Genomic DNA, 25,960 nt, shown 5'->3' with positions numbered 1-25,960 from the left:
TCTCTTATTGCATAGAAAAATATAGAATTGTTTACACATGTATATTAGTCTCCTAAATCTGCTTTAATACCTCTTATGTCCTTGTTTCTGCTGAACATTCTGTTGTACAATTGAACAGAATCCAAATTCAAGTTCATGTGACTTTAAAGCTCCGAAAACAGTCAGCAACAATTTCTTGATATCAATTGATGATTTTAATTGGGCTGAATCTTTTATGGAGCTCCTTTCCCCCCCCCCTCTCCTGGAAGTTTTTTTGATGTTTTTTTTTTTCTGGAAAAACACGGAGCTCAATGACACAAAACATGCAGCCAAAGCTACACTGGAATAGTTTATAGCCCAGAACATACATGTCTGTCTGTCTGTCTGTCTGTCTGTCTGTCTGTCTGTCTGTCTGTCTGTCTGTCTGTCTGTCTGTCTGTCTGTCTGTCTGTCTGTCTGGTCTGTCTGTCTGTCTGTCTGTCTGTCTGTCTGTCTGTCTGTCTGTCTGTCTGTCTGTCTGTCTGTCTGTCTGTCTGTCTGTCTGTCTGTCTGTCTGTCTGTCTGTCTGTCTGTCTGTCTGTCTGTCTGTCCCCACACCACCTTAATCCCATGGAGAATATGTAGCAAGAGTTGCAAATTACTGTTCACAATGATCCCCATAAAAAGAGACAATAAATAACTTCCTAACCAAAAAAGGCAAAAACAGCAGGATGACTTACCCCAAAAAAAACTTGCAACTGCTGTAATTGCAGCCAAAGGTGGTTCTACCAAGTACTCAGGGCTGAATACTAATGCAACACAGAAAACTATGTAAAGAATTCTGTTTTTTTTTTTAAAGAACCATTTTATGCAACTGGCAGTTATTAAACAGAAAATTACACAGTGCCATTTAAGCCAGTGTAATACACTGAAAATTATAATTCAATTAAATAATTAAATTAGATTTAAACAAATGAATCCAATATGCCCTTGATAAAGAAAAACATCACAAATCTAAAAAAAATATCCAATTCTTGTTTTACAGGAATGATTCAAAACATAGTAAAGAGGCAGATTTATCAAAATGATTAGAGCGTGTCTCAGAAAAACATACCCACATTCTAATTATTCCAATTAGATTAGAAGTGTATTTATCAGTGGGTGAAAGGAGTTTACTATGTGATAAATACACTTTTAAAAATCCCATAGGAATAAATAGAAATTCTGTGTTGTTTTTTTGTGGTGAGCTCTAATCTTACATTTTGATAGTGTGAGAGCAGAGCTGGTACTAAACCACGTCTCTTCCAAAACCTGCAGACCTACTATATTAAAAGGAAACTGTACCAAAGGATTTGAGGTTCAAACAGTTGGGATATACCTATATTTTTGTGAACAAGACATAACTCATCACCTTTGTATTGGTTTCTATTGTAGTGGCAGAGATGCTACAATGAATATACATCATGCTTATTTTAAAGGAGAACAAAATACTTTGACTGACTTTAAAAGTGACCCCCACTTCCAAATCACACTGAATGCTCACCTTCAGTGGTCCCTTTTCCTTGTACCCAAGCTGACAAAGCCAAGTAGAGCAAAGGAGCTGGTAGCTGCCATGTCAATAGAGTGTGTAGGCTCCCTTAATCGCCAACTGGAAAACAGGACCCAATAGGTTTACAGTGTCCATGCTCTTGGCTGGCAATCAAAGCATGTGAGCCAGCACATTGGATGTGACACAGCCAGACATGGCAGCCACCAACTCCACCAAGGCAAAGGAGCAGTTCTGTTTGAGAGGGGGCACTTTGCAAGAGGGTGGGGCACTTTTAAAAAGTACCGGGTGGGTTATATACAGTACATTGCAATAGTAGTTATTGTGGTCAAACCATTTCTAATGGAGTAGGAATACAGAGTTGCAGGGAATACATGTGGCTGAAAAATAAAAAAAAGTGCAGCAGCCAATAGGGTTACACAAATAACATCTATGAGGTTATTACCATGAAAGCCAAACTGACCATCAGCCGTAAAGAGGGTTACAGAGAGCTACAGCTGTTGACCAATAACTAGGACTAATTTATAGCAAGTTTCATATATGTATAGATAATAAGTATAATCCATGTGAAATGAATGAGAAAAGTCTCCTCAGACAGGAATCTTTAATGCACAATGAGAACTTTACCAGACCCTTCCTTTAGTGTTCTATACAGAGGAAATACAAAACACAATCATTTCTGAAAGAGGCTGTGTTGAGTTGTGCGTCCCACCCTATTCTCTCAAAGCTCACTCTACTTGGGTGGGTTCCATTGCCATGTCGGTCCATGTGTGAAGCAGGCTCCTCTTCATCTGCATTTATTCCAAGAGGTGAATGACAACACATCAGGATGTTTGGGAAGGAGAGCAGTATTTGCTCCTCTCCCTGCAGAGATAATGACACTTTGGAGACAGCAGCAAGTCCAGAAATATGAGGAATGATGATCATTATCTGGGGAAAAATCAAGGCTTTGCTAATTGACTTTGTAATCAACCTAATTTGGGAGAGTGATAGATCACTCAGAGAAGTGTGCAGCAACTCTCTGGCAGAACTTCTGAAAGAGAGCTAGAGGAATACACATGCAAATCATACATTAGCAAAAAATAAGGTCACATCTCTAGTGGCAAGCGAGCCATATCCAATAGACAAACTGTTTTACTCTCTGCAAACAAGTAGTCACCTGGTTGGGCTACCAGAGAGAAGGCTTTATGGCAACTCCTACTTCATCAGGAGTTTGTACATAGCATCACAAGCCAACAGAAAAGTGATAAATATCAGCATTGTTGACAGAATCATTGAATCCAAGCACAATGCACCCACACATTTTAAAGTTACTGCTCCCATATCCAAACAGAGCAATACCAACAAACACAACAGTCACGCTGTAACAAAGACACAGTAAACATTACACATACCAGAGACATAAATTCTGCATAGACCAACAGGCATAAGAGAAAAGAAGTTTGGACGAAATATAAATGCTGAACAGGGAAAGCGGCACAGGCAATCAAACTAATTAAGCACGCTGCACATTTAAAAACAGTCTGTGAGGCTCACAAACACAAAGCACACACACACACCTTCACAAATACATCACTCAGACTATAACAAAATAAGATTAACAAAAAGACAGATAGCTGAAACTCAAATTAACACTCATGAGCACACACACCTCCTTCGCACTGTATCAGTTAATTCTTAGTGTCTATTACTTGTCTGGTTTCTAAGTCTCTATCACTTGCTGGCAAACAAGGCTCCTACTGTCATCAAAGCACCCAGAGCTACCGCTCCAGTTAAGACAGTCTTCAGTGATGCCCAATTCCCCTCACGTTGCCTCCTGGCTTCTTCTATGGCACCATCCCCATATAGAGTTAGAAATCCATTCTGAGTGAGTGAGAAAACAAAACAATCACTACTGTGTAAGGGACGCTCAGAAGTCAGGATAGTAAGAGCATGCACTGCATTGTAAAGAGGAGTTTACTTTAGGTCCAAGAGTGGAACAAAGGTGGTAAGAAAAGAAGAAAAAAAAAAGTGTAAGTATTCACGTTTAACTGTACAGAAATTGAGATAAACTTGAAGACAAAATCGGCAAGCACTCCATGGTCCTCTCGTGTATAAAAACAAACTTTATTTCAACAAGTTAATATGAAACATGTCAGGACGTTTGATGTTTTAACTTAACTTGCTGAAATAAAGTTTATTGTTCTTATAATACACAAAAGCCATGAATATCCTGTAAATTATATCCTTATAAACGGTGAGTAGTGATGTCATCAGTTATAAACGGTGAGTAGTGATGTCATTTCTGTCACATGACTCACTAAAATTTGTGTATTATAATAAATAAAGTACCCCCAGTTGTAAAATATGAGGATATTAGAAGTTACCTCGGAGTTCCATGACCTGTATAAAAACACTCGGCCTTCGGCCTCGTGTTTTTATATGGTCATGAAACTCCTCGGTAACTTATAATATCCTTATATTTTACAAGAGGGGGTACTTTATTCACTATATACACAACTAGACCCGAGCCACTTTTCGGTGAGTACGTTCCCCTTCACTACCATCATGCAGTTTAAACATCAGTGAACCCATAAGCGTGGGACCTGGGGTTTATACACCCGGGACTGGGGGGGGGAGCGAGATACGCAAATTTTTGGGGGCAGTTATCGCTATGTTATGACCAGTTAGGAGGACTCCGTTTTATAGATTATAAAGAGTTTATTAATAGCGATTGACACCCTCATAAAAGGAATAACGTTGAGAAAGCTTGTTTTATTGTACTTCTAAGAAACTGTACAGAAAGACCATAATGCTTACCCAGCCTCCATTGCTCTGAATCCAGCCTCTCAGGTTTGTCTCCAGATATGTCACCATCCAGTCTTGAATCCGTGGCAGAAGAGGGGACATCTCCTTGTTGACACTCTCAGCACACAGTGCGGCACCAAAAACAAAAAATGCAACTATACGCCCCCAATTCACCCCTCCTTGGAACAGGCTACCTGCTACTTCAGCAAATCGTGCATATGCTGTGCCGGGGGTCACGTGGATCTGTGTGGAGATCTCACTGAATGCTTGTCTGAATCGCTCCTCAAATTCATCCCCTGCAGCACGCATAGCTGAATGCAAAGCACAGGATGCTGGTCCTGCAGGCTCTGGAACAAGACTACGTTGGCATAACTTGTACCGCACAAAATCCTCCACCAAAGCCCGGGCTCCTAGGTCAGACTGCGCCATCCAGCCTTGCTCTGCAACAAACACATAGGGCTCATATAAGTTAAAATATCAGACAGATACCAGCATAAAAAGTTAAAAGGAAACATTTGGTTTTGTTAACATAGCTCTGACTGTCAGAATACTTTACCAATATGGTTCAAGAAATTAATTTCAACTTTGAATATTTAGGGGGTTATTTACTAAACCACAATTTTCCGTGTGAAAAAAACCCGTATTTAAATTTATTATACCCCAAAGCTGCAAAAGGTCAGAATCCAAAAATCTGCCATCTCAAACCTATCAAGGTCATTTATAAATCAATGGGAGATGTACCTTATACAATTCGTAGATATCGTGATGTGCGCTGGGTTTCGTCCGATAATCTGAAACATTTGAGCAGGCAATAACCAGGAAAAAAAAATGTTTTTTTCCCAAGCCAACTTTTTCCAAGATGTAAAAAAGATAAAATCTAGCTTAATTTAATAAAAATTAAATAAATTCGAGTTTCAGTAAATAACCCCCTAAGAGCTGCAGGTTATACGTTTCACATATACTTGGCACTCAAGTAAAAGTAACAGGATTAGTCTTTCTTTCAATACACTAATTGGTCAGATTTCATGCTGGAGGCATTTACTGGTCATCTGTTTAAAATCAAATTGATTGATCTTATTGATTACTGCTTCTGGGCAAACGTCATGCCTTTTATTACATTTCAGGGATAGAATCACTCTACAGGTAATATCACCACCACCTTTATGTGCAACATTGATTCATTTGGCAATAGCACATTAGGAATCGTGACTGCAACAAATTTTTTTAAATTAAACTTTCTAACCATAACGCTGCCCACTTAAAACAAACATTTAGCTTTACCTTTATCACTGCATTCATTTCCATTGAGAAAACTGAAGCAGTAAAAATGCCATTAATATAACACATTATCATTAGACAGCAATTGTGACTTCTAAACTTGCATGCAACGACCTGAGAAAAATTGTTAAAGGAGAAACAAACCCATAGTAAAAAAAAACCCTACCCCCCTACCCTACAAAGACCCCCCTCCCTCCTTCCCCCCAGCCTAGCTGCTACCGGTTTGCGCAGTTGGAGCGATCTTCTGTTTCGTGGCAACTGTGCATGTGCTGAAAATCGCGAAATTGCCTAAGTGCCAGTCTTATTTTGAAGTTTAACAAAGAGGCCAAAGAGGATGCCATGAACTCTGCTGGACATAATCTGCACGGAGGGGTAAGTAAAGAGTTAGGGGCAAAGCAGTAGCAGCTAGGCTGGGGGGGGAGGAGGGAGAGTTTTTTTTATTAAAGGAAAACTATACCCCCAAAATGAACACTTAAGCAAACAGTTCATATCATATTAAGTGGCATATTAAAGAATCTTACCAAACTGGAATATATATTTAAGTAAATATTTACCTTTTACATCTCTTGCCTTGAGCCACCATTTCATGATGGTCTCTGTGCTGTCTCAGATCACCTGACCAGAAATACTACAACGCTAACAGGAAGAAGTGTAGAAGCAAAAGACACAACTCTGTCTGTTAATTGGCTCATGTGACCTAACATGTATGGTTTGTTGGTATGTTTGTGAGTACAGTGAATCCTACAATCCCAGGGGGGGGCCCTTATTTTTTAAAATGGCAATTTTCTATTTATGATTACCCAATGGCACATACTACTAGAAAAGTATATTATTATGAAAATGGTTTATTTACATGAAGCAGGATTTTGCATATGAGCTGTTTTATGCAATATCTTTTTATAGAGACCTACATTGTTTGGGGGGTATAGTTTTCCTTAAAGGGTTTGTTTCTGCTTTAAGGAACCCTGATCTAAAAAATCTTGCTGCATGCAGTTTGCAACAAAGTAAAAATCATTACTATGCAGTAATTTCTTTCTAAAAAAAATTGTATTCCTATGTTGAATGACACATTTTACACAATATAATAACCCCTTGGTTTATATAAATACATCTTTGTTTTTACTACATAGGGGAAAAAAAAATTCTGCAAAAGAAAGACCAAAAGATTTAACGGTCAACTCTAGTCACAGCCTTTTAAGGAATCCTAGCACCCCCTTACCTTAAACACCCACAAATGTCAGCAATTTGTCTGGTTTATTTCCACAATACTTTCTTTATAAACCCTACTTGCCAAATATGGTGATTTCCCTTCCCTTCTTATTTCCTTCCATGTCCAGCTGTTCTGGATCACAGACATGAGCAGTAAGCCATCATGCATGCTCAATAAGCTTCATCTGCACCCAGTTTTTCCCTTGACATGCTAAATTAACATTAGGGTAGGCTCCATATGAGGTACATGTGCTGTAGTGATGGGAAGGATGCAGAGCCTTAAGACGTCAAGTTTGCACCATGGGACCACATAACATGCAATCTACAACAAAATGGTAGGCATTTATTTAAAAAAAATAAAATATATATATATTACACTAACCAAGAGTCAGATAATTTTCTTGCTCTTTAAAGGAGAAGGAAAGTAATTTGGCACATGGAGGTGTCGAATGTTAGGCACCCCCAAGTGACTGTATTTACTTACCCAAGACCCGGCCCAGCGTTTTTCCAGCAAGCACCACGGAGTGATCCTTTTCCTGCACCAGCCTGGGGTGTTGTAAGTAAATATAATCACTTGGGTGCTTAACATTTGGCACCCCAAGTGCCAAATGCCTTTCTTTCTTCTTTAAAGGGTACCTGCCACTATAAGAAATAATTCCAAATCCTATTTTATGATGTTAGCCAAGCAAGCAAATGCAAGTATAGTGGAGGGGCAACTGAGATTTTAAGTTTATAAAAAAAGAAAATGTGGTTCATGTTTAATTATAAAATTGCTTTTATTATACAGCTTTTTATGTCTGTGAGTGAGACGTCCCCTTTAATAAAAGAAAGGAAATAAACAGACAAGTGCTTCCTCAAGGGGTACCGTAAACTCCTTTGAAACAGGTAAAATTTCAACAGAGCAACCCTTAAGACTGTAAAGGTTTAATCATCACTATAATTAAACAAAGGTTATCCCATATTATTTTCTGCCTGTTTTTCTGCGGAGAAGTATAGGCCGACACGGCAGCATTTATTGGTCCATGTATAGCCACCAGTGATAAATCGGCTCTTCCTCGGGTGACTAATATCCCTGAACTGCCTCTCGCCGGGCGGGATGGCATTCGGGGGAAACTTCATTTTCCGAAGTCGCATGAAATTTCCTCGTGAGGCAACTTAAGAAAACAAAGCACACCGACTGCTGCTGGGGAGGGGGGGGAGTGGGTGATATCACTCCAACTTGCAGTACAGCAGTAAAGAGTGATTGAAGTTTATCAGAGCACAAGTCACATGACTTGGGGCAGCTGGGAAATTGACAATATGTCTAGCCCCATGTCAGATTTCAAAATTGAATATAAAAAAATCTGTTTGCTCTTTTGAGAAATGGATTTCAGTGCAGAATTTTGCTGGAGCAGCACTATGAACTGATTCATTTTGAAGAAAAAAAAAAATTCCCATGACAGTATCCCTTTAAATACTGATATCAATGTCTTTAAAGGGACATTTTACCTTTATTTTTAAATTTTCCCTGTAGTTTTCTGTAATAAAAATATCAACAGCTGAATGTGTTCATATTTCTTTATTTGCCTGTGTTTTTATGAAAGCCTTACTGGCACAGCTTGCAGTTCTGAAACCAAATTTTTTTGACTTCTTTCACTGGTGCATGCCTTTATATCTGTAACTCTAAGAAGATCAATGGAAGTGTTCCTCATCCACAGCACTTTTACTCAGTGTGACTAGGAGCCAAGATCCAGGTTTGTACTGACAGAAATGATTCACCAACCATAAATATGACAAGATCAATGTGCCATTTTAACTGCAAATTAAATGACAAGCACAGCTTATGCACCAGGAGGTGGGTTTGCAAAGCCATTAGGCACCACAAGTAAATATAATCGCTAACCTTAGACCCCATGCCAAATGACATTCCTGATGAGGGCAAAAAGTTCTTATAAAGATTTATGCTCAATCCACATTTGTGACCCTTGCTACGATCCACTTTTGATGATGATTATGAAGAGTGGGTGGATGATTACAGCAAAACTCTAAGTGAAGATAGTTTATCACATCCTTCTTGGATGAACTTCAAAATGTCTGCCAAATGGCTATTAGCTGGAAAGATCCATATTTTTCCCTTCCTGCATTAAACCTTGGAATCAGTTTTTCTGGCTATTAGCAGAGCCGTGAGAGTCTGTCAAAATCTCTCTATTGGAGTAAGCCAAATAAATAACTTCTGGGCAAACAGAACTATGAAAATGACAGTGGTGTTTTGTTGGCTCACATTTGCAAATGCAGAAATCCAGCATGATAAAAAACACAGCTTGCACCCTTGCAGCTTGTTCATTTTGTCCTGAGCAATTTGCTATCCAATTTTGGCTTTACTTGTGGATAATCAAATATTCTGAATATTTTCGGTAACACATTTTGGTAGATTCATCTTTTTGTATTGTTCTGTTGGCATATTCTTTTGGTGTGTGCTAAGGTTCTCCTTTAGTACAAATACTAAAAAAGCCTGGAGATGATTTGCACATGGGTTCCTTTGATTCTGGTGCTTCCTTATAATTACATGACATCACTGTGGTTATGTTGTCTGATTGTGTTGTTCCTAGTCAGTTCTTGAAGCAAGGTCAAATATTACAAATTGATGAACACCAATTGGGATATTTGTAGGAAATTGTGCAATTTTCTAGGTGTAAATAACCTGGGCATAACAGTTTTAATACGGTTATTCTATGTACCTTTTGCCCATACCTGCATTCAAACTCTTTTGGTCCCAAAAAATGTTACTTTTATCAGGTGTACATGACTTGCCAATAACGATTCATTCCCTTGACATACAAATGTCCTTTAATTTTAATGAACAACTTCGGACGACTTCAGAAAAAGAAGAGCTCAGAGTGCCATCCCGCCAGTGATTTAGATTCTAGCCGGCGGGGAGATTAGTCGTCCGACTACCGGTAAATCTCCCTGAATCTTCTCGTCTGTCTCTGCCCTAAAGGACAATTCACCTTCATTTGCAAAACTGTAATAGCACATAAAACCTGACGCTAAAACCCCCAGAAATGCTTTCAAACTTTCCATAACCTGCCACATTTTGTAAGTATTTAGAGGGTAGGGCCATAAAATGGGCATGGTCAAAACATTTTACTGTGCTATGAGCAACAGAAATATGTATCTTTAAGCCCAACTTCACACAGGAATGAGGTCAGTATTCACTAAATAAAGACAGGGACCTTTAAGTTTTAAATTTGTTCTCAAATTGCAGCCCTCTTTCCCTTCCCCTGGGCATGAATGATCCAGCACTGTCACTTAAATATACTATATAAGCTTTAATTTTCGATTTCATAAACATGCACAGTGATCTAATCTACTCGAAAAAAAAAAAAGAAGCCGGCACTTGCCATTATAACCAAACATAACGCATTCATAGTTACATACATTTAGGTATATGGCATAAGGGGCATATTATCGGCTGGAGGAGCACCCAATTTGAACCTTGCTTAGAGCTCAAATGCCTATTTCAACCAGATACGGAACAACTTCCTCTCTTGACCCTATGCCTTCTTCTCTGCTTAAAGGAACAGTAACACCAAAAAATTAAAGTGTTTTAAAGTAATGAAAATATCACCTGCACTGGTAAAACTGATGTTTGCTTCAGAAACACCACTATAGTTCATATGAACAAGCGGCTTGTATAACAAAGGCTGAATTAAAAAAAAAAAAAGCTACATGGCACAGGCTAAATAGTGGATAACAAATATCACCATTATGTTCTTCAGAGCTTATCTGCTATCTGCTGTGTAACCTGAGCCTTTTCTCCTTTGAATGGCTGCCCCCATTGCTACACAGCAGCTTATTTATATAAACAATAGTAGTGTTTCTGAATCAAACATCAGTTTTACCAGTGCAGGGCAACACTGCATTATATTTTTATTACTTTAAAACACTTATTTTTGATGTTACTGTTCCTTTAAACACTGTGCTGCTGAGCTTACACTGGTGCTTACTCACATTTTCAATTCTTCTCTGGCCCCATCCGAGGCAAATTGGAGAGGCTTCAGATGGGTTTTTTGCCTTCCTCTGGATCAACTAGCAGTTAGGCAGATAAAAAAAAACAAAAAGGTTGAACATGATGGACTTGTGTCTTTTTTTAACCTTATTTTGTTACTATGTTCTGGAACCTTCCAATCTCCTTTCAAACATGCCTGTATAAAGCCTATTCTTAAAAAGGCCACGCTTGACCCATCCTTTCTGTCAAATGACTGTCCTATCTCACTTCTACCACTTGCCTCTAAACTCCTAGAACATATTGTGTTTTCCTTTATTACTAACTTTGTACACACCCATAATCTTTTGGATCCTCTGCAATCTGGTTTCCAACCTGCACACTCTACTGAGCCTGCTTTGTACAGAGTTACAAATGATCTTCAGGTTGCCAAATCCAAAGGCCACTTCTCTATCCTTATCCTCCTTGACCTATCATCTGCATTTGATACAGTTGACCACTCTCTCCTGGTGCAGATTCTGTATTCTCTTGGTATCTATAACCACCCTGCATCTTGGTTCTCTTCTTACCTTTCTAACTGATCATACACTGTCTCCTTATACTAACAAAACCTCATCACCTGTTCCACTTAATGTAGGGGTGCTTCAGGGCTCTGTATTTGGCCCATTGCTGTTCTTCAAATACACTCTCTTTGAGAGATTTCATTGCTCGTATGGCTTTAATTCTCATCTGTATGCTGATGATACCCAAATATATGTATCCACCTTCATTAACAGCTAAAACTGAGGCTCAGATCTCTAAGTGTATGAACCAGCGCCACCTCAAACAAAAACTGAACTAATCATCTTTCCACCTAATCCGTTTCAAATAAACTCTGGAGTCCTACAGAAATTTAATGTGTCTTTATTTCACACATGTTAAATAAAGACACATTGAATTGCTGTGGGACTCCAGAGTTTATTTGAAACGGATTTGGAAGGTTTGTGGCTGGATGGGGCTGCTACTCTGTTGGAGATACCCTGAATACAGTGAGTAAGGGATCACCATCATATTTGAAAAGGATTTGTAAATCTTTCCACCTAAGCCTGGTCCTACTCTCCCGTTTTCCATCTCTATTTATGGCATGCTCATTAACCCTGTCAACTCAGAACACGCTGTCTGTGGGTGATTTGACTCCTCTCTTTTTCTCTTATCATATTAAAACCACAGTCAAAACTGTCACTTTTTCTTGCACAAAATTTCCACAATCTGTCCCTTTCTTTCACCTGCTACGCCCCAAAATGCTCTTATGCTGACTAGATGTTCTACTAACTGGCCTCCCTAACTACCATCTCTCCCCTCTGCAGTCTGTATTAAACACTGCTGCCAGAATTTTCCTCCTCTCATCCAAAAGGGTACAGGCCCCTTCCCTGCTGAAGTCATTATCATGGATTTCTATAAAACAAAGAATAACTTACAAACTCAACCTCATAACCGTCAAAGCCCTTCATTCCTTTGCACCTAACTACATATCATCTTGTTTCTCTGTATGTTCCTGGCCGAAACCTCCGCTCCTCTCAGAGCAACCGCTTGGTTGTACCCCCCACCACTACTGCTTTTTTCCATGTCAAACCCTTCTGTCTTGCTGCTCCTTATATTTGGAATGCCATTCCTGAATTTCTCCTGAGAGAATCCTCCCTGAGTTTCTTCAGCTCTATGGGACAGGGACCTTCATCATTTAGTCTCCTTGACCAAGAGCACTTAATCTGTATTGTAACTATACTTTATATCTATGTGTATAGTATTTTTGTACTTATTTGTAGGGATGCACCAAATCCAGGATTTAGTTAGAGATTCAGCTAAGAATAGGGTTCAAAATTTGGTTCGGTATTCGGCCGAATCTTTCACAAAGGATTTGGCCAAATCCTGAAATAGCAGATTCGGTGCATCCCTGCTTATTTGTATTTATTATTGCAATGACCCCATTTGTTCTACTAATATATTGTTCTGATGTACAGTGCTTTGCCCTCAAGGAGCTCTATACAAATACATACATACATACATACATACATACATAGAGGCACAATCAGAGCAACAGATCTTTCTCAAAGGATAAAGGTAAATGACGGTGAGAAGAATGTGCTTCTGCACTGGTATGAGTGCTGTAACCCAATTTTTACGCGCCATTCTTTCCTTAGCAGATTTTCGTTTCACAGAATTGATGCTGTTTCTTTTCTTTTTGGTCTCCGTATTGGTCTCCACACATAAGTAGCTGGCATTGCATACTTCAAATACATAATCACCTGCCCTACCCTACAAGGAGTGGCAACTGGTATCACCAGGATACTGAAAGGAAAAGTATGGTTATCAAGTCTCTGTACACTGATTTGTTTACAAAGATATTTACAGGGAATGCCAATTTATTAGGCAGCCAACAGTAAATCCAGTTGCTTACTTTTTACCCCAGGATAGCACACCTGTTCTGTAAAAAGCATACCAACCTTGAGTACATTTCCACTAAATTCCATGTTCAGTGATTCCACTGCAGCTGTCCAGGACCATTGCATGTGACATAAAGTCAAAATTCTAGTTTTTCTCTAATGTGCAAGTGCTCCGTACCAATGTTTCTCTAATGCACATTCCAACAGTTTACTTTTTACAGAAGGGGGGGGGAGCACTGGCAAAAAAGTACACCACTGTATTTACTGGGGAGGGGTTGTGTAACAATTTGCCCCCTCAACGTGAATGCCTCTTTTAAGCTTAAAATGGGCTATGGTATATGCCACATCAGGATATAAAGCTAAGGCTGCATCTAATGAAATACACACAGAGGAGGAGTACGTGTACAACACTAGAAGCACATTTTTATGATAATACAGAGAGAGAAGCATAAAGATCAATTGCCGAGCTCCTTTTAACCAAATAACGTCCTAAATTGTTTTAGCTGCAGATGAAGCAGCCCCCCATTCTGCATCAGGTAGGCGTGGCACATCATAATGACTAATGGTAATACTGCAGGGACAGCAATGGAGCTGTTGCTTTACTACACCACTGACTGTCTGTGATGCTGCTGTGAGTTATCGTTCAGACGCAACTGGAAAGACACACACTGTAAACACCTGGGTTAACCCTTCCTTTAACTGTGCAATGATTTGTAGGTTATATACAAGCCGATATCCAGCCAGACTCCTCAGCTCCCAGCACCAATTATTCATTGCAAATGTCAAAGTGCATGGGGGGGGTTAAGCCCTCACTGCAAAGATGGAAAAGTGGGCTCTTCTTCCCTGTCAAAAAGAGGACAAGCAAACGGCGACTAATTACTGCCAATGTTTCTCTCACCCGTCAGGTACTTATCGGGGCTCCCCCGGAAGATGGTATTTCCCGTTTCATGCTGTTCCTCCCGATCTCCGTTCTATACGCCGTTATTCCCCTTTTTTTCGGAATAAATTCGCCACCACTTCCGTTTGTGTCATGGCGACGCCCGATGACGCCAAAAGAAGCACGCCTTCCTGTTTGGCCATTGACTGATCTAGCCGGGCACGGCCGTACTGTGCAGAGTAAATGCGTAAAGGGGGTGGGGCTAAGGAGCTCTCCGTCTCTGTAGGTCACCAAAATGATATCGTAATGTTGACCTACAGACGCACACCCCTGAACGCATATAACAGTGATGTGTTGCGTCTGCGATAGTGCAGCTTCCCACGCCTTTCCTCTGGAGACTGATTGAACTGCGCAATCTCATTCAAATGCCTGTCCTAGTGAATTTGCACCATTCAAAGTTACATTTTTTTTATGTTTTTTAAGGAGTTATTGGTAAATCTAGGAACTGTGCTGAGCACAACAGAAAAACCTGTAGAATTTCTCACTATTTTAGCATAGACAGCAGTATTCTAAAAAAAATATATATATGTTTTATTTTAAAACAATTGTGGTATTTGAAATGTGATTTTTTTTTTCCCTCTCTGGTTTGGAATTTCAGCTGCTATGTGGTTGTTAGGCCTTTATTACTCCATCAATGCAGTGGTCTGAATTAGGGATGCACCAAATCCAGGATTCGGTTCTGGATTCAGCCAGGATTCGGCCGTTTTAACCAGGCGGCCGAATCTGAATCCTAATTTTGCATATGCAAATGAGGGGAGGGAGATCACGTGACTTTTTGTAACAAAACAAGGAATTAAAAAATGTTTTCCCCTTCCCACCCCTAATTTGCATATGCAAATTAGGATTTGGTTCGGTATTCGGCCAAATCTTTGGAGAAGGATTCGGGGGTTCAGCCGAATCCAAAATAGTGGATTCGGTGCATCCCTAGTCTGAATAGATCATTAAGACTGGAACAGAAAAAGAGGATTGCCAATTACAAATAATATTATCAAACCATAGCTAGGGTTGCCACCTAGCCGGTATTTTACCGGCCTGGTCGGTAAAAATGATGGTTGATCCCAATGTTATTAATAGGGAAAAAAGATAAATATATAGGAAGGCCGGTATTTTTTTCCAGAAACAGTGGAAACCCTAACCACAGCTGACCTTTTACATGGTTGTTGAGGGTCAAATATCCTGACAACCATATGGCACTTTAATTTTCAAGGTAAAAAAGGCACAATATGAATACTAATAATAAATAAAGTAAATCCAAAATTTAAAAAATGGGAAGAGATGGACACAAAAAACTGCTGTACGTAGTACATTAGTATACATTGAGCTTTACACACTTTGTAGCCAATACATTTATACATGGAATGGCAGCATAAGGAGAAATAAATCACTAGGTGTATCAGTGTTTTATGATAGACACACTGTATGCCCCATAATTTCATGTCATGTGTCCCCTAGAATTTCATGCCACAATCTGGTTCAAGGCGTTTTATGACGTACGCAAGACACCCTCCCCAAGTCCTGTGCAGGTTGCAAGACTACTCATCTCCATGCAGCTCCTTTAGTTGTAATCTTAATATATTGTGAGGTATAACATCACAGCTCGCAAGATTGTGATGAGACTCTGGCAGGATTGGGACATTTGAAAGTCTGTGGAAAGGGTTTTTTTCTGTGAAAAGCATGGCAGTAGGGATATATGAAAACATACAAAATAAAGAAGTCTAATTAAAATAGGTAGATTCATAATATTCTAAATGTTTATATAAATATTAAAATCCACTTTATGGATTGTATTTATGCTTCATTCTGTTGAATCATCATGTGAACTCATGCCCTTTATAACTCACCTTCTAGTCTGTTATTAGACATACAGATAAATCTGTGAGGATTAGACTCCTCCACAACAAAACCTTTAGGTACATTGTTTTATATATTCATTAGTCAGATTGTGATGCTACTGCTTTACTGGGATTAATGGCAGCATATGCAGATATTGGATATTTTTAAATTATAATGTTTTTTAACAGGCAGGGACAGTGTTGTTTAGAAACAGAAGCTCAGAATAAGAATGAGATAATATATCTTGCAGGAAACTAAATCTATGCATCTGTGCAGCTCCTGTTTCCTCCAAGCATCACATTTATAGCAGGAGTACCAAGCCTTGGGTCCTGCAACTCTTAAGGTGGCCATCGACGTGCAGATATAATGATTTTCGGACCATATGTGGAGAGCCTTGACATTTTTCGTACCATGAAGATTGGTTGTTTGTTCGATCGGACAGGTTAAAAGATTTCTGTCGGCTAACGATAATGGGGTATATTTATCAAAGAGTGAAGTTAGAGGTCGCCGCAGTCCTCTAGAGTGAAATTCCGCCTCTCTCCATTCATTTGTATGGGATTTTGAAAGGTGTATTTATTAAAGGATGAACTTTCACTCATTGATAAATACTCTTTTAAAAATCCCATAGAAATGAATGAAGAGTGGCTACCTCTAAATTCACTCTTTGCTAAATATACTCCAATATCTTTGCATGTATTGCCGATCTGACGATCTCAAAGGGAGCTTGTCACTAAAATTTGTCGGACATACTGTAATTTTGGTACAATTGCTGTCACGGGCAGGATATCCTCTGATTTGTTCCCTTTACTACTTTATTTGATCTGAATGGTTAGTGGCAGGTTAGAATATGGCACAGAACGATCAATTGTCCGATACGAAGGCTATAACTGCACGTCTATGGCCAGCTTTACTGAGGAACAGCTCCCAACTTATGGCTGTTGGGGATGCAATGGAACAGCTCCCAGCTTATGGCTGTTGGGGATGCAGTAAGATGCATTTCAGCAATAGCCTGAACACCCCAGAAGGAACATTCATGGCCCCACTAAAGCAATATTCTACCTGCAGCTCTGTGATTTTGCAGTACAGCACACCACTTTCATTTTCACACAAATGCTGGGAAGTGTTCTGGAGCAGCTGGAGAGAAAATCCCTGCTGTGCCGCAACCCCTCCCCAGTCAGTGACAGCTGCTCACAGCAATGTCTCTTTCCGCTTTAAGCCTTGTGGATCTGCACATTCATCCAGAGAGAACACTGCAGGAGGTTGTACTACACAGGGTACTACGGTATTGGTCCATGATACCCGGAGATGCAGGATGAATGAGACAGAGATGCAGGTTTAACACAGGAGGGGAACTAGTTAGTGAGATAAGGAGACACACTGGGAAGGAGGAGAAAGGAGGGCAATTGAATGACACAGAGAAGGACAAGTGAATGTAATATGGGAGGACAGACGAGGTTAGATAAGGGCATGAACTGGGAGACAATACTGAAAGGAAGATAGTGATTAAGGAAGATGCAGCAAACTGCAGAGTTTTAAGTCTGATAATATAAACAATTAAGAAGCAGATATTAATTTTTAAGAAGCCTTCAATGTAACTTAGGTCATAGATATACAGTATTCCTTTTAGGGGTCAGATTTGTAGTCCACTAGTCTTTTGGGGTTTTGGTTTTATCGCGGGCAATGTCTCGTCCTACACGCCCCCCTTCAGGGGACATTCCCAGAAATCTTAGTTACATTGCAGGGCTATATGAACGAGCCTATTACCGAACTGCCAGACCAAGCTTGGAAGAACAAGAGGAGGAGGAAGATGGAGCTGCTTCTGGCCACTGCTCCTCAGTCTTTACTTCACAAGTTCCTCGAAGGAGGCGTTCACGTTCTGCACCTGCTCTTCGTGTCTCTCGGGTAGAGCGGCGCCGCAGCCCTGAGACCATTAAAAGAGTCCGTTTTGCTGATGCGCTGGGACTTGAACTGGAGTCTGTGCGTCATTTTAAGAGAGAAGATATGCCTTGCATCCCTATCCATGTTACCCACAGGCTGCAAAGAGAAACAACACAATGTCTACTCAGGGAAGAGTCGGTAGGTTCTGACTGTTTTTCACAACACTCTGTATGTGTGTGTATAAAAATCATTAGCCCATAACTCTCTTGTCTCTGGACACTTTTCGTGCTCCAGCTACATCCACAGTTTTTTGAAGTGCCACATGGCGTTTAATCTAATAGCATTCATATAGAGCATTTGCCTTCAGTCCCAGCTGCAGAGGTCTCCTTGTCCTCTGCAAAAGAATAAATGGCATATTATTAATGTGCAAAACAGCTGTTTACTTTCACCACACAGTGTTTTTTCCTTCAAAGCACTGATCAAAATCACTAGACCACTGGACTAGACTTACTTCAGCACTTCTCAACCATGATATTTACTTTACCTGAATATATAATATCAGCATGATGTTGGAGTTGAAATGGCCATGATCCCTACATTTCTATTCGGTTTGGTGAGAATCCATAGGTGGGCAGGGAAAGTCAGTGGTGTAATCTATTTTTCTGGAAAGAAAATAGTATGCAGTCACTAATTTTGCATGACCCTGCTGAATATCCAATCACTAACTATGTTAGGGTATATTGACTGATAAACCATAATTCCTTTATATGAGCTAGGTATGAAGACCCCTGTTTTAGGTGGTACCCAGGCATTACTAACGGGTTTACCCCCACTGCAGCTGCATTGCCTGAAATGTGTCATAGTACTTGGGGCAAGTGAATAATTATATTGCAGTGACATAAATAAATGTTCATATTGTTATAAGCAATACCCAACTGTTGTGGTTTCTTTTCAGCACCTCAATGCCTTCTGGTGGCTTTTGGGAACTTATTACAATAGTCATGCCACAGATACTAGGGCAGGAGACAGGGATCCTGGTTTTATTATTGCTAATCACACTAGATTTTCTTTTAACCCTCAAGTGTGAACGTGTTTTGGCACAAGGTTGCAGGTGTGTTCTCAGAGAGGTATTTATATATTTGAGCTGTTCTCACATTATCAGTCAGCTAATGGGTATAATGATAATTATAAAGTTATTGATCCAATCACTAGTGGAAATGGGATTTAATAGTGTTTGAAGGTAAGACTGAACTGTGAAAGTCAAATGTACGATATAAAAGTTAGGTTGTTTGCTTTCTGGACTTACTGTGGTATGATGTGTTTTAATCAAGGGGAGAATACATTACTTAAACTGCCACAACATCTAGCCCATAAAATGTTGTCTTTTTGAGCAATGTCTGGTATTTATGATTCCAGTTCAAGAGTGTATGCTGATTGGGGCATAAAGCAGTGGGGTAGCTAGAAGTAACTGCTCTCCCACAGCAAAAGCATTCCAGCCCCCCTAAAGTTAAGTAAAAATAAATTTTCTCATACTGCTTGTCTCAACTGGGCCCCCAACATTTGCATTGCCCCTAGCATAAAGCTTAACAATTAGATCTGACTTTGGCTTGTTGCAGCTACAGTGTGGTCATTTCAGAGGCTTCAGAATATCCTGGTTGTTTTTTTTGTTTTTTTAGTAAAGTGCAAAGCAATTATCTTAGCAGCTAGAATTTTTATCATATTGTGGAATATGGGGCTATGTTTTACTGGAATCTATTCTTTTTTTGTTTGTTAAAGTTAACCTGGAAAGCCTGGAAGTAAGGTGAAGACAGTGGTACACAAACACAATTTGCTGTAGATCTTTATTTTCTTCTTTGTTGTTTTTGATTTCTATAAACTTTTGTTTTGCAGCCCCAAAGTCGGAAATGTAAACTGTTATCTTGTTGCCAGGGTCACATTTACCTAAGCAATTTGGCAAAGGTTTAAATGAAAATCCAGAAGATGAGTATAGAGCATCGGTATTGAAATATAGGTAATATAATTATAACAATACATAATAGCCCCAGGACTAATTTACTTTGTAGTGGTTGGGGGACCCTGATGACCAGCCTGGAGGGAAAAGAAATCTGAAATAAAAATTAAGACAAATTTCAGAATACCAGTGTCGATATCACTAAAAGTTCATTTTAAGGCGGGCAGCCCAATAGACTGTTTATAATGTTTATGTTTCTTACATAGACATATGTCTTTTGTGTTCCAGAGCTGGTGTGAGGCACGCCATGGCATCCCTGCCTCCTTGGTTTCAGAAGCAGGCACGTGGGAAAAGAAGACATGGGAGCGTAATTCATGGAATGAACAGACATGGCAACAACGTGTTTGTTTACAAAGCATGCGTTGTGAGAGCTGCTTTCTCTGGGGATCTGTGAGGGTCCTTGATCTGGCGTATGAGAAAAAGGTCACTGTGCGCTACACTCTGGATGGGTGGCAATCTCACCTGGACACATATGCCTTATATGCTGCACGTCTCTGCCATGGGGGGCCTGGGCATCCAGGTACAGATCTCTTCACTTTTCGCCTACCTCTACCAACTAGGGAACGAGCCTCCTGTCTGCAATTTGCCATTCGCTATGAGGTGGGGGAGGAGGAATTCTGGGACAATAATGGGGGTAAAAATTACAGTCTGTGGCCCCCTGAAACACAGCTCTCCCCTGCCCAGGATGCAGAAAATGGATGGATACATTTCATCTAATATCTTTATGCACCCTCATATATTCTTAAAAGCAACCATCTGCCTAATCCTGACACCAAAGATAAAGATCCAAATTCAGCCCCTGTGGGTGCTACTGAGCTGAAAAATAGGGGAATAGCGGAAAATATGTCTAAACTATAATGGACATGACTGTAATGCACTAAACTGAAACATATTTGGGGAGAGAGAAATGCATCTTACAGGAATAAAACAAAATATTACAAGGATATTTGCAGAAATCAGTGAGGCAATAAAAGGAGAAAAAAACGATCTGGTCACAGAAGGGTTAAATGAAAATGATGTTAACAGGTTGCTACCGATGATAGCTAGGATTTGTGTCACTATCACTTCCAAAGAAGGCCTGCCTTTTTTATTTTTATCCCTACCAGCCCTCCCCCTAGTGTTACCAATGGGATCTGACACAATTAACATAAAGAACAGAAAAAGCTGCACCTTTTTAGCACTCATATCTGAAAGCAAATGCAACTGAAGATCAAAGATTGGTTAAATTAACCTCTGTTATGTAATAATTTATGTTCTCCTATCAAATTTATAAAGTGACATGCCCCTCTGTGAATTAATCACACCAGTGCACTGAGGTAATAATGAATAAATTATTGCGACAAATTGTCACTTTAGTCCTTGAACATTTGGAGAAATTAATGAAGAATTTATTTATTGGTGGATTTTAAATTTCATGTAGTTTTACAGTCAATTCATTCATTTTATGACAGTAATTTATCTGTCTTTAGACTGGTGTGATTAAGTGAGGCACAGGTCACAGGAGGACATACAGTATTACATTATATTACTGGTGTATTAAATCAGTTTAAGATTCTCAGTAGGGTTTTTTTGCAATACGCAAGTGCTAAAAATCTGTGTATTTTCTATAATTTAACATTAAATCAATTTGTACCATATCCCAAGTAGCAGGTACACTAATGTGTGTGAAAACCTCATAATATCACTGATATGAGTGCAGTCGTTTTGCTTTTGCATTTGAGTTATGTTGGGATCTCATATGGCACATATGGGCTTGAGGGGCGGTGTGATCCTCATATAGGCTCAATGCCTACTTTAATAAAAAAAAATGGAGGTGAATTACAGGAAGATTGAAGCTGCACTTTTGAGAGAAACCAGGGTACAATGACATACACCTTTTTGAGGTTCCAGAAAATTAAAATAAGGTGATTAGCCTTAGGCTGCTGAATTTACATTTCGATTGATGGAAAAGTGTCAAAAAAAGAAGACACACTTAGAAGAACACTTAGCCAAGGAATATTTCAATTTATATGTTTAAGTGTAGAGTATAAATGTTGAAAGAAGGTTACATTAAAATTTGAGGCAGAGACATGTATGTTTGTCCATATAAGCTAAAGTCACATTAGCTGCTGCTTGGCCTACCCTAGTACAGTCCGAATTATCACAGAAAAGGGTTATTGATGGTCACATGCCTAGTGTGTTGAGCTACATTAGCTATCTTATAGATACTATAAATCTGAAATAGCTCTGCATATTTAGTATCTTGCTTGTTATAACCTTTTATCTAATTAGCACCAACATATTCTGCAACCTTTATTACAAAGTTTTTCATTCTATGAACCATGAATTACATTTGACCCCTGTTTATCTTTCTGGTTAATTACTAAAACCACTGTATTCTGTAGAACGTATTTGTTATGTAAGAATGTGCTCTGAATTCCAATTTCCAATTTAATGGCTGCCTGCATGGATACACTGCAGCTTATTTATAAACTGTATTCAAACCTCAGAAACAACAAGCAGTTTTTTCCAATGAAGGGTAACAGTACTGCTTGCCGAACCCTTTCTTTTTTTGGTGTTAAAAACATTTTTGGTGTTGGTGCAACAGGGAAATGGAATCTGCTCCTTGTATGATTCTTGCAAGGTTGATTATTAGATAATTTACAGGTATTATAAATAATTTGTACATTTTATATAAGGTATTTTTACTTGTTGCTTGTTATTTAAGAGCACAATACCTTACAAAATACTGGAATATACTTTTGACATTTTTCCAGCTCATATTCACACTAGTTCATTCAGGGCTGGACTAACCCCAGCCAAATCAACCTAAACTCACCCCAGCCTTGCATTTACCACAGAAATGTAATAGAAATGTGAGGTGGTATTTTTGGCAAGTACAAAAATACATTTGTAGTGTACGCTGTAATTCAAAGAAAATATTTTCAGAAAGAGCAGTTTGCACTCCTGTGCATGTTACAAAAACGTATATGCCCAGGCTTTTGCAACCATGCCATACAGGATGTTTTGAAGAAAATCTGGTCACCTAATCATGTGTCAAATAATTTTTACTAAAAGTGAAGTCAAGGAACATTATTGGATTTTAGTCTAATAGTTTCCTATAATTATGTAGCTAAGCACCGTTCATTGCTTGAGAGCAGTGAGATTTCTTGCAGGCCATATGTACAAACATTATTTTTGGTGACCATTTTTACACATTTTGTAAATGTGTGTCTAAGCAAGTACTGAAATATGCGCATGTGTTCCAGCTTTTTGCACACAGCTGGAACGCAGTGAAAAGGGCCAGATAGATAGAAAGATAGATAGATATTTTATTTTCAAATATTTTTAATGCATTTGTGGCTTGCCATGTTGCATAAATGGGTCAACAAATGGACCCCACAGTAGGCTCCTGTCACTTTTAGATTGGACACGAACCTTACACACAGAGGGAAGTGGGACCAATATTTTAAAAAGGCACAATTTTACAAATATTTAAAAATTAAAAATCTTACGTATTTGCACAGATAAGGGATCTATTACCTGGAAACCAATTTACCCCAGATCCCAAGCATAATAGATAACAAAGCTCCATCTAGATGCAGCATCAATTTAGATACAAGGTTCACTGGTTTCATCTGATGTGGAGAGCTAGTTGTAAATTATATGAGTTTTGTATAATGAGGAAGACTGTCTAGAAAGAACTATGGCTTTGTATAATTATTATCAACACTTTTTATAAAGCACCAACATATTCCATGCCCTTGTGCAGTAGATGGGTGTATGCATGAACATACAAATACTAAGTAATGTGGTGAGCTCAATGTCATGATGATAGCTTTTCATTAACTACATATTTGTGGCTGACAATGAGCAACAGAATCACAGGATTAATGGCAATGTAACTGCTTTAACTGAAAGGCTTGGGATTTCCTTTGTTTACATTCTCAGCAGCATCTTAGAGAATTAAATTAAATTAATTACATAGACAATTCGGATAGATGATAAAACCACAGAACATAATGATACTAAAAATGAACTGCTGCACTTATTACTAAACTAAACAAATCAATGAAGAAACAGCAGCACTACTGTACTTACTACTGAGTCTGATGAATCATAAGGGCACTCAGGATGATGACAGAATTGTTTAAAGAGCACAACCAGTTGGGCAAAGAGTATAAGTGGTAACTTAGTAGTGGTTGAGCTCACAGAGCTGCATGTAATGCACATGTCCTTGCTTTAAACAGAGCAGTTGATTTATTTTCCTATAACCCGATGAAAATTGGTGTGTGTATGTGGGTGACTTATATAATCAAAGCAACTGTGGTGTAACTAATGTAATTAGTAAGTGCATGTGCTGAAAATGAGGATTGTGTGTATTATACAAGAGCTTGGTAAATGAATTAGGGATATTATAATATATAATATATAATATATTATAATATATATGAATTGCACAAAAGTTTGTGTCATAATTAGCAATGGACAGAATGGTAGGTAACAGAGGGAAGTAAAAGGGGTCCTTCCTGAAAGTACATAGATTGAGTAGACATACGCTGTGAGGCTTAGCAAACAAGTGGGATTGTAAGCATTTTTTTGGCATAGACAGAGAGAAGTGGGATAATTAGAGAAATAAGCAATAATGAATCCACCTGAAAGATTTTGCAAGCAGATTTTGGAGGCAGTGTTAACGGGAGAAGAGATCATAAGAAGAACATTCTGTATATTGTGGGAAAAAGCTAGAGAAAAGTTGTGAGGAGTTTGGAAAGTACAACTAAGGATCTCAATTCAAATCTATGCAAAATGTGTAACCAGGTAGGGGAGATTGGTTGATTTAATTTTTGAAGAATAAATGCATTTGATAATAGCAAGAATGATGAGAGACATATTTTCCAGTATAATTGTTAACATAAGATATTGTGCTGAAAAAAATCTTCTTCCACTCTAGAGGCCTTACTGTTGCCTTATTTACCTCTTATAAAAGCCAAGAATTTAATACTAATAAAGCCTTCAGCTAATATAAGTGTAACCTTGTGTGTACTTTGTGTGTACTGTTTATATGATAATAAAATATTCATGAAAACCTACAGAATTTCTCAAGTGGTATATAATGAAGTTATACTAACACACATTTGCTGTTCATCACATAACAACTTATCTAAGGGACTTACAAATTGTATAAGCAAAACATATTAATATTCACTGAAGTTGGTGAATAATAATGTTTTACTTTAGTCATAATTTTTTATCAGATGAATTCCTATAGGAATGGTGAGGTGCAATAGTCTCCTTTAATCAAAACAAATTAGGGATGCACCGAATCCAGGATTCGGCCTTTGTAAGCAGGATTCGGATTCAGCCAAATCCTTCTGGCCGGCCGAACCGAATCCTAATTTGCAAATGCAAATGGGGAGGGAAATCGTGTGACTTTTTGTCACAAAACAAGGAAGTAAAAAATGTTTTCCCCTTTCCACCCCTAATTTGCATATGCAAATTCGGATTTGGTTCGGTATTCGGCCGAATATTTTGCGAAGGGTTCAAGGGTTCGGCCGAATCCAAAATAGTGGATGTGGTGCATCCCTAAAACAAATATAATGGGAGAAGGGCATTTACATACTAGAAGGACATACAACTTATACAACTTCCCACACTAAGGGGCAAATTTACTAACCTTCGATAATTCGCCAGCGACGGCTTCGCTCACATTGCAACTCTTCACCAGGCGTAGATTTGCCAAGACAACGGGTGATGTTTCAAAAAAGAACAGTTACCATTTGATGTAGAATGGAGGGGGAAAGTAGAAAGGCAACTGAATAAATGAAGGTTATTTGGTTAACACGCTGAACTCCACGGGCGTTTTCGTAGAATCAGTGTGAGGTGATGAAAAGCAGGCGACAAGTCGGATGAAATCGAGTTTTGACTGAAAAATACCCTTGAAAACTCGCATTTTTCAGGTAAAAATCACCTCGACCTTTAATAAATAAATAACCCCCTTAGCTATAGTGAGTGCTAATTATTGATTATACACACTAAGAAGTACAAGCTGAGTCAGTCAATATATGTTATGTATATTAGAGTAATTGTACTATAATGGAATATAAAAAATGTATGAAACATTTTTGAGAAAACAGCTGCC

General features: G+C 38.8%; 2 protein-coding genes across 3 annotated transcripts; one reads left to right on the top strand and one right to left on the bottom strand.

The window, feature by feature from the left end:
• Positions 1–973: 973 nt before the first annotated feature.
• Positions 974–14,260, bottom strand: bcl2l2.L (BCL2-like 2 L homeolog). Of its 2 annotated transcripts, none has more exons than XM_018245263.2 (4): positions 14,082–14,260; positions 5,033–5,082; positions 4,304–4,731; positions 974–3,367 (listed from the first exon to the last, which is right to left on the bottom strand). In XM_018245263.2, exons 3-4 carry the CDS (start codon positions 4,718–4,720, stop codon positions 3,218–3,220), a joined length of 567 nt encoding a protein of 188 aa, XP_018100752.1. In that variant the 5' UTR covers positions 4,721–4,731; positions 5,033–5,082; positions 14,082–14,260; the 3' UTR covers positions 974–3,217. The 2 variants fall into 2 exon arrangements, with proteins under 2 accessions (XP_018100752.1, NP_001085729.1); NM_001092260.1 differs by lacking the exon at positions 5,033–5,082 and having other exon boundaries at positions 2,090–2,434; positions 3,196–3,367; positions 14,082–14,175.
• Positions 14,261–16,635: 2,375 nt separating this feature from the next.
• On the top strand, positions 16,636–24,897 carry ppp1r3e.L (protein phosphatase 1 regulatory subunit 3E L homeolog). Its single transcript, XM_018259413.2, has 2 exons — positions 16,636–18,029; positions 20,071–24,897. Exons 1-2 carry the CDS (start codon positions 17,634–17,636, stop codon positions 20,557–20,559), a joined length of 885 nt encoding a protein of 294 aa, XP_018114902.1. The 5' UTR covers positions 16,636–17,633; the 3' UTR covers positions 20,560–24,897.
• The last annotated feature ends 1,063 nt before the right edge of the window (positions 24,898–25,960 follow it).

Source organism: Xenopus laevis, chromosome 1L, assembly GCF_017654675.1.
Source record: "Xenopus laevis strain J_2021 chromosome 1L, Xenopus_laevis_v10.1, whole genome shotgun sequence".
NCBI classification, from domain to species: Eukaryota; Metazoa; Chordata; class Amphibia; order Anura; family Pipidae; genus Xenopus; species Xenopus laevis.
The sequence above is the reverse complement of the archived record's forward strand: the minus strand, read 5'-3'. Positions and strand labels throughout refer to the sequence as shown.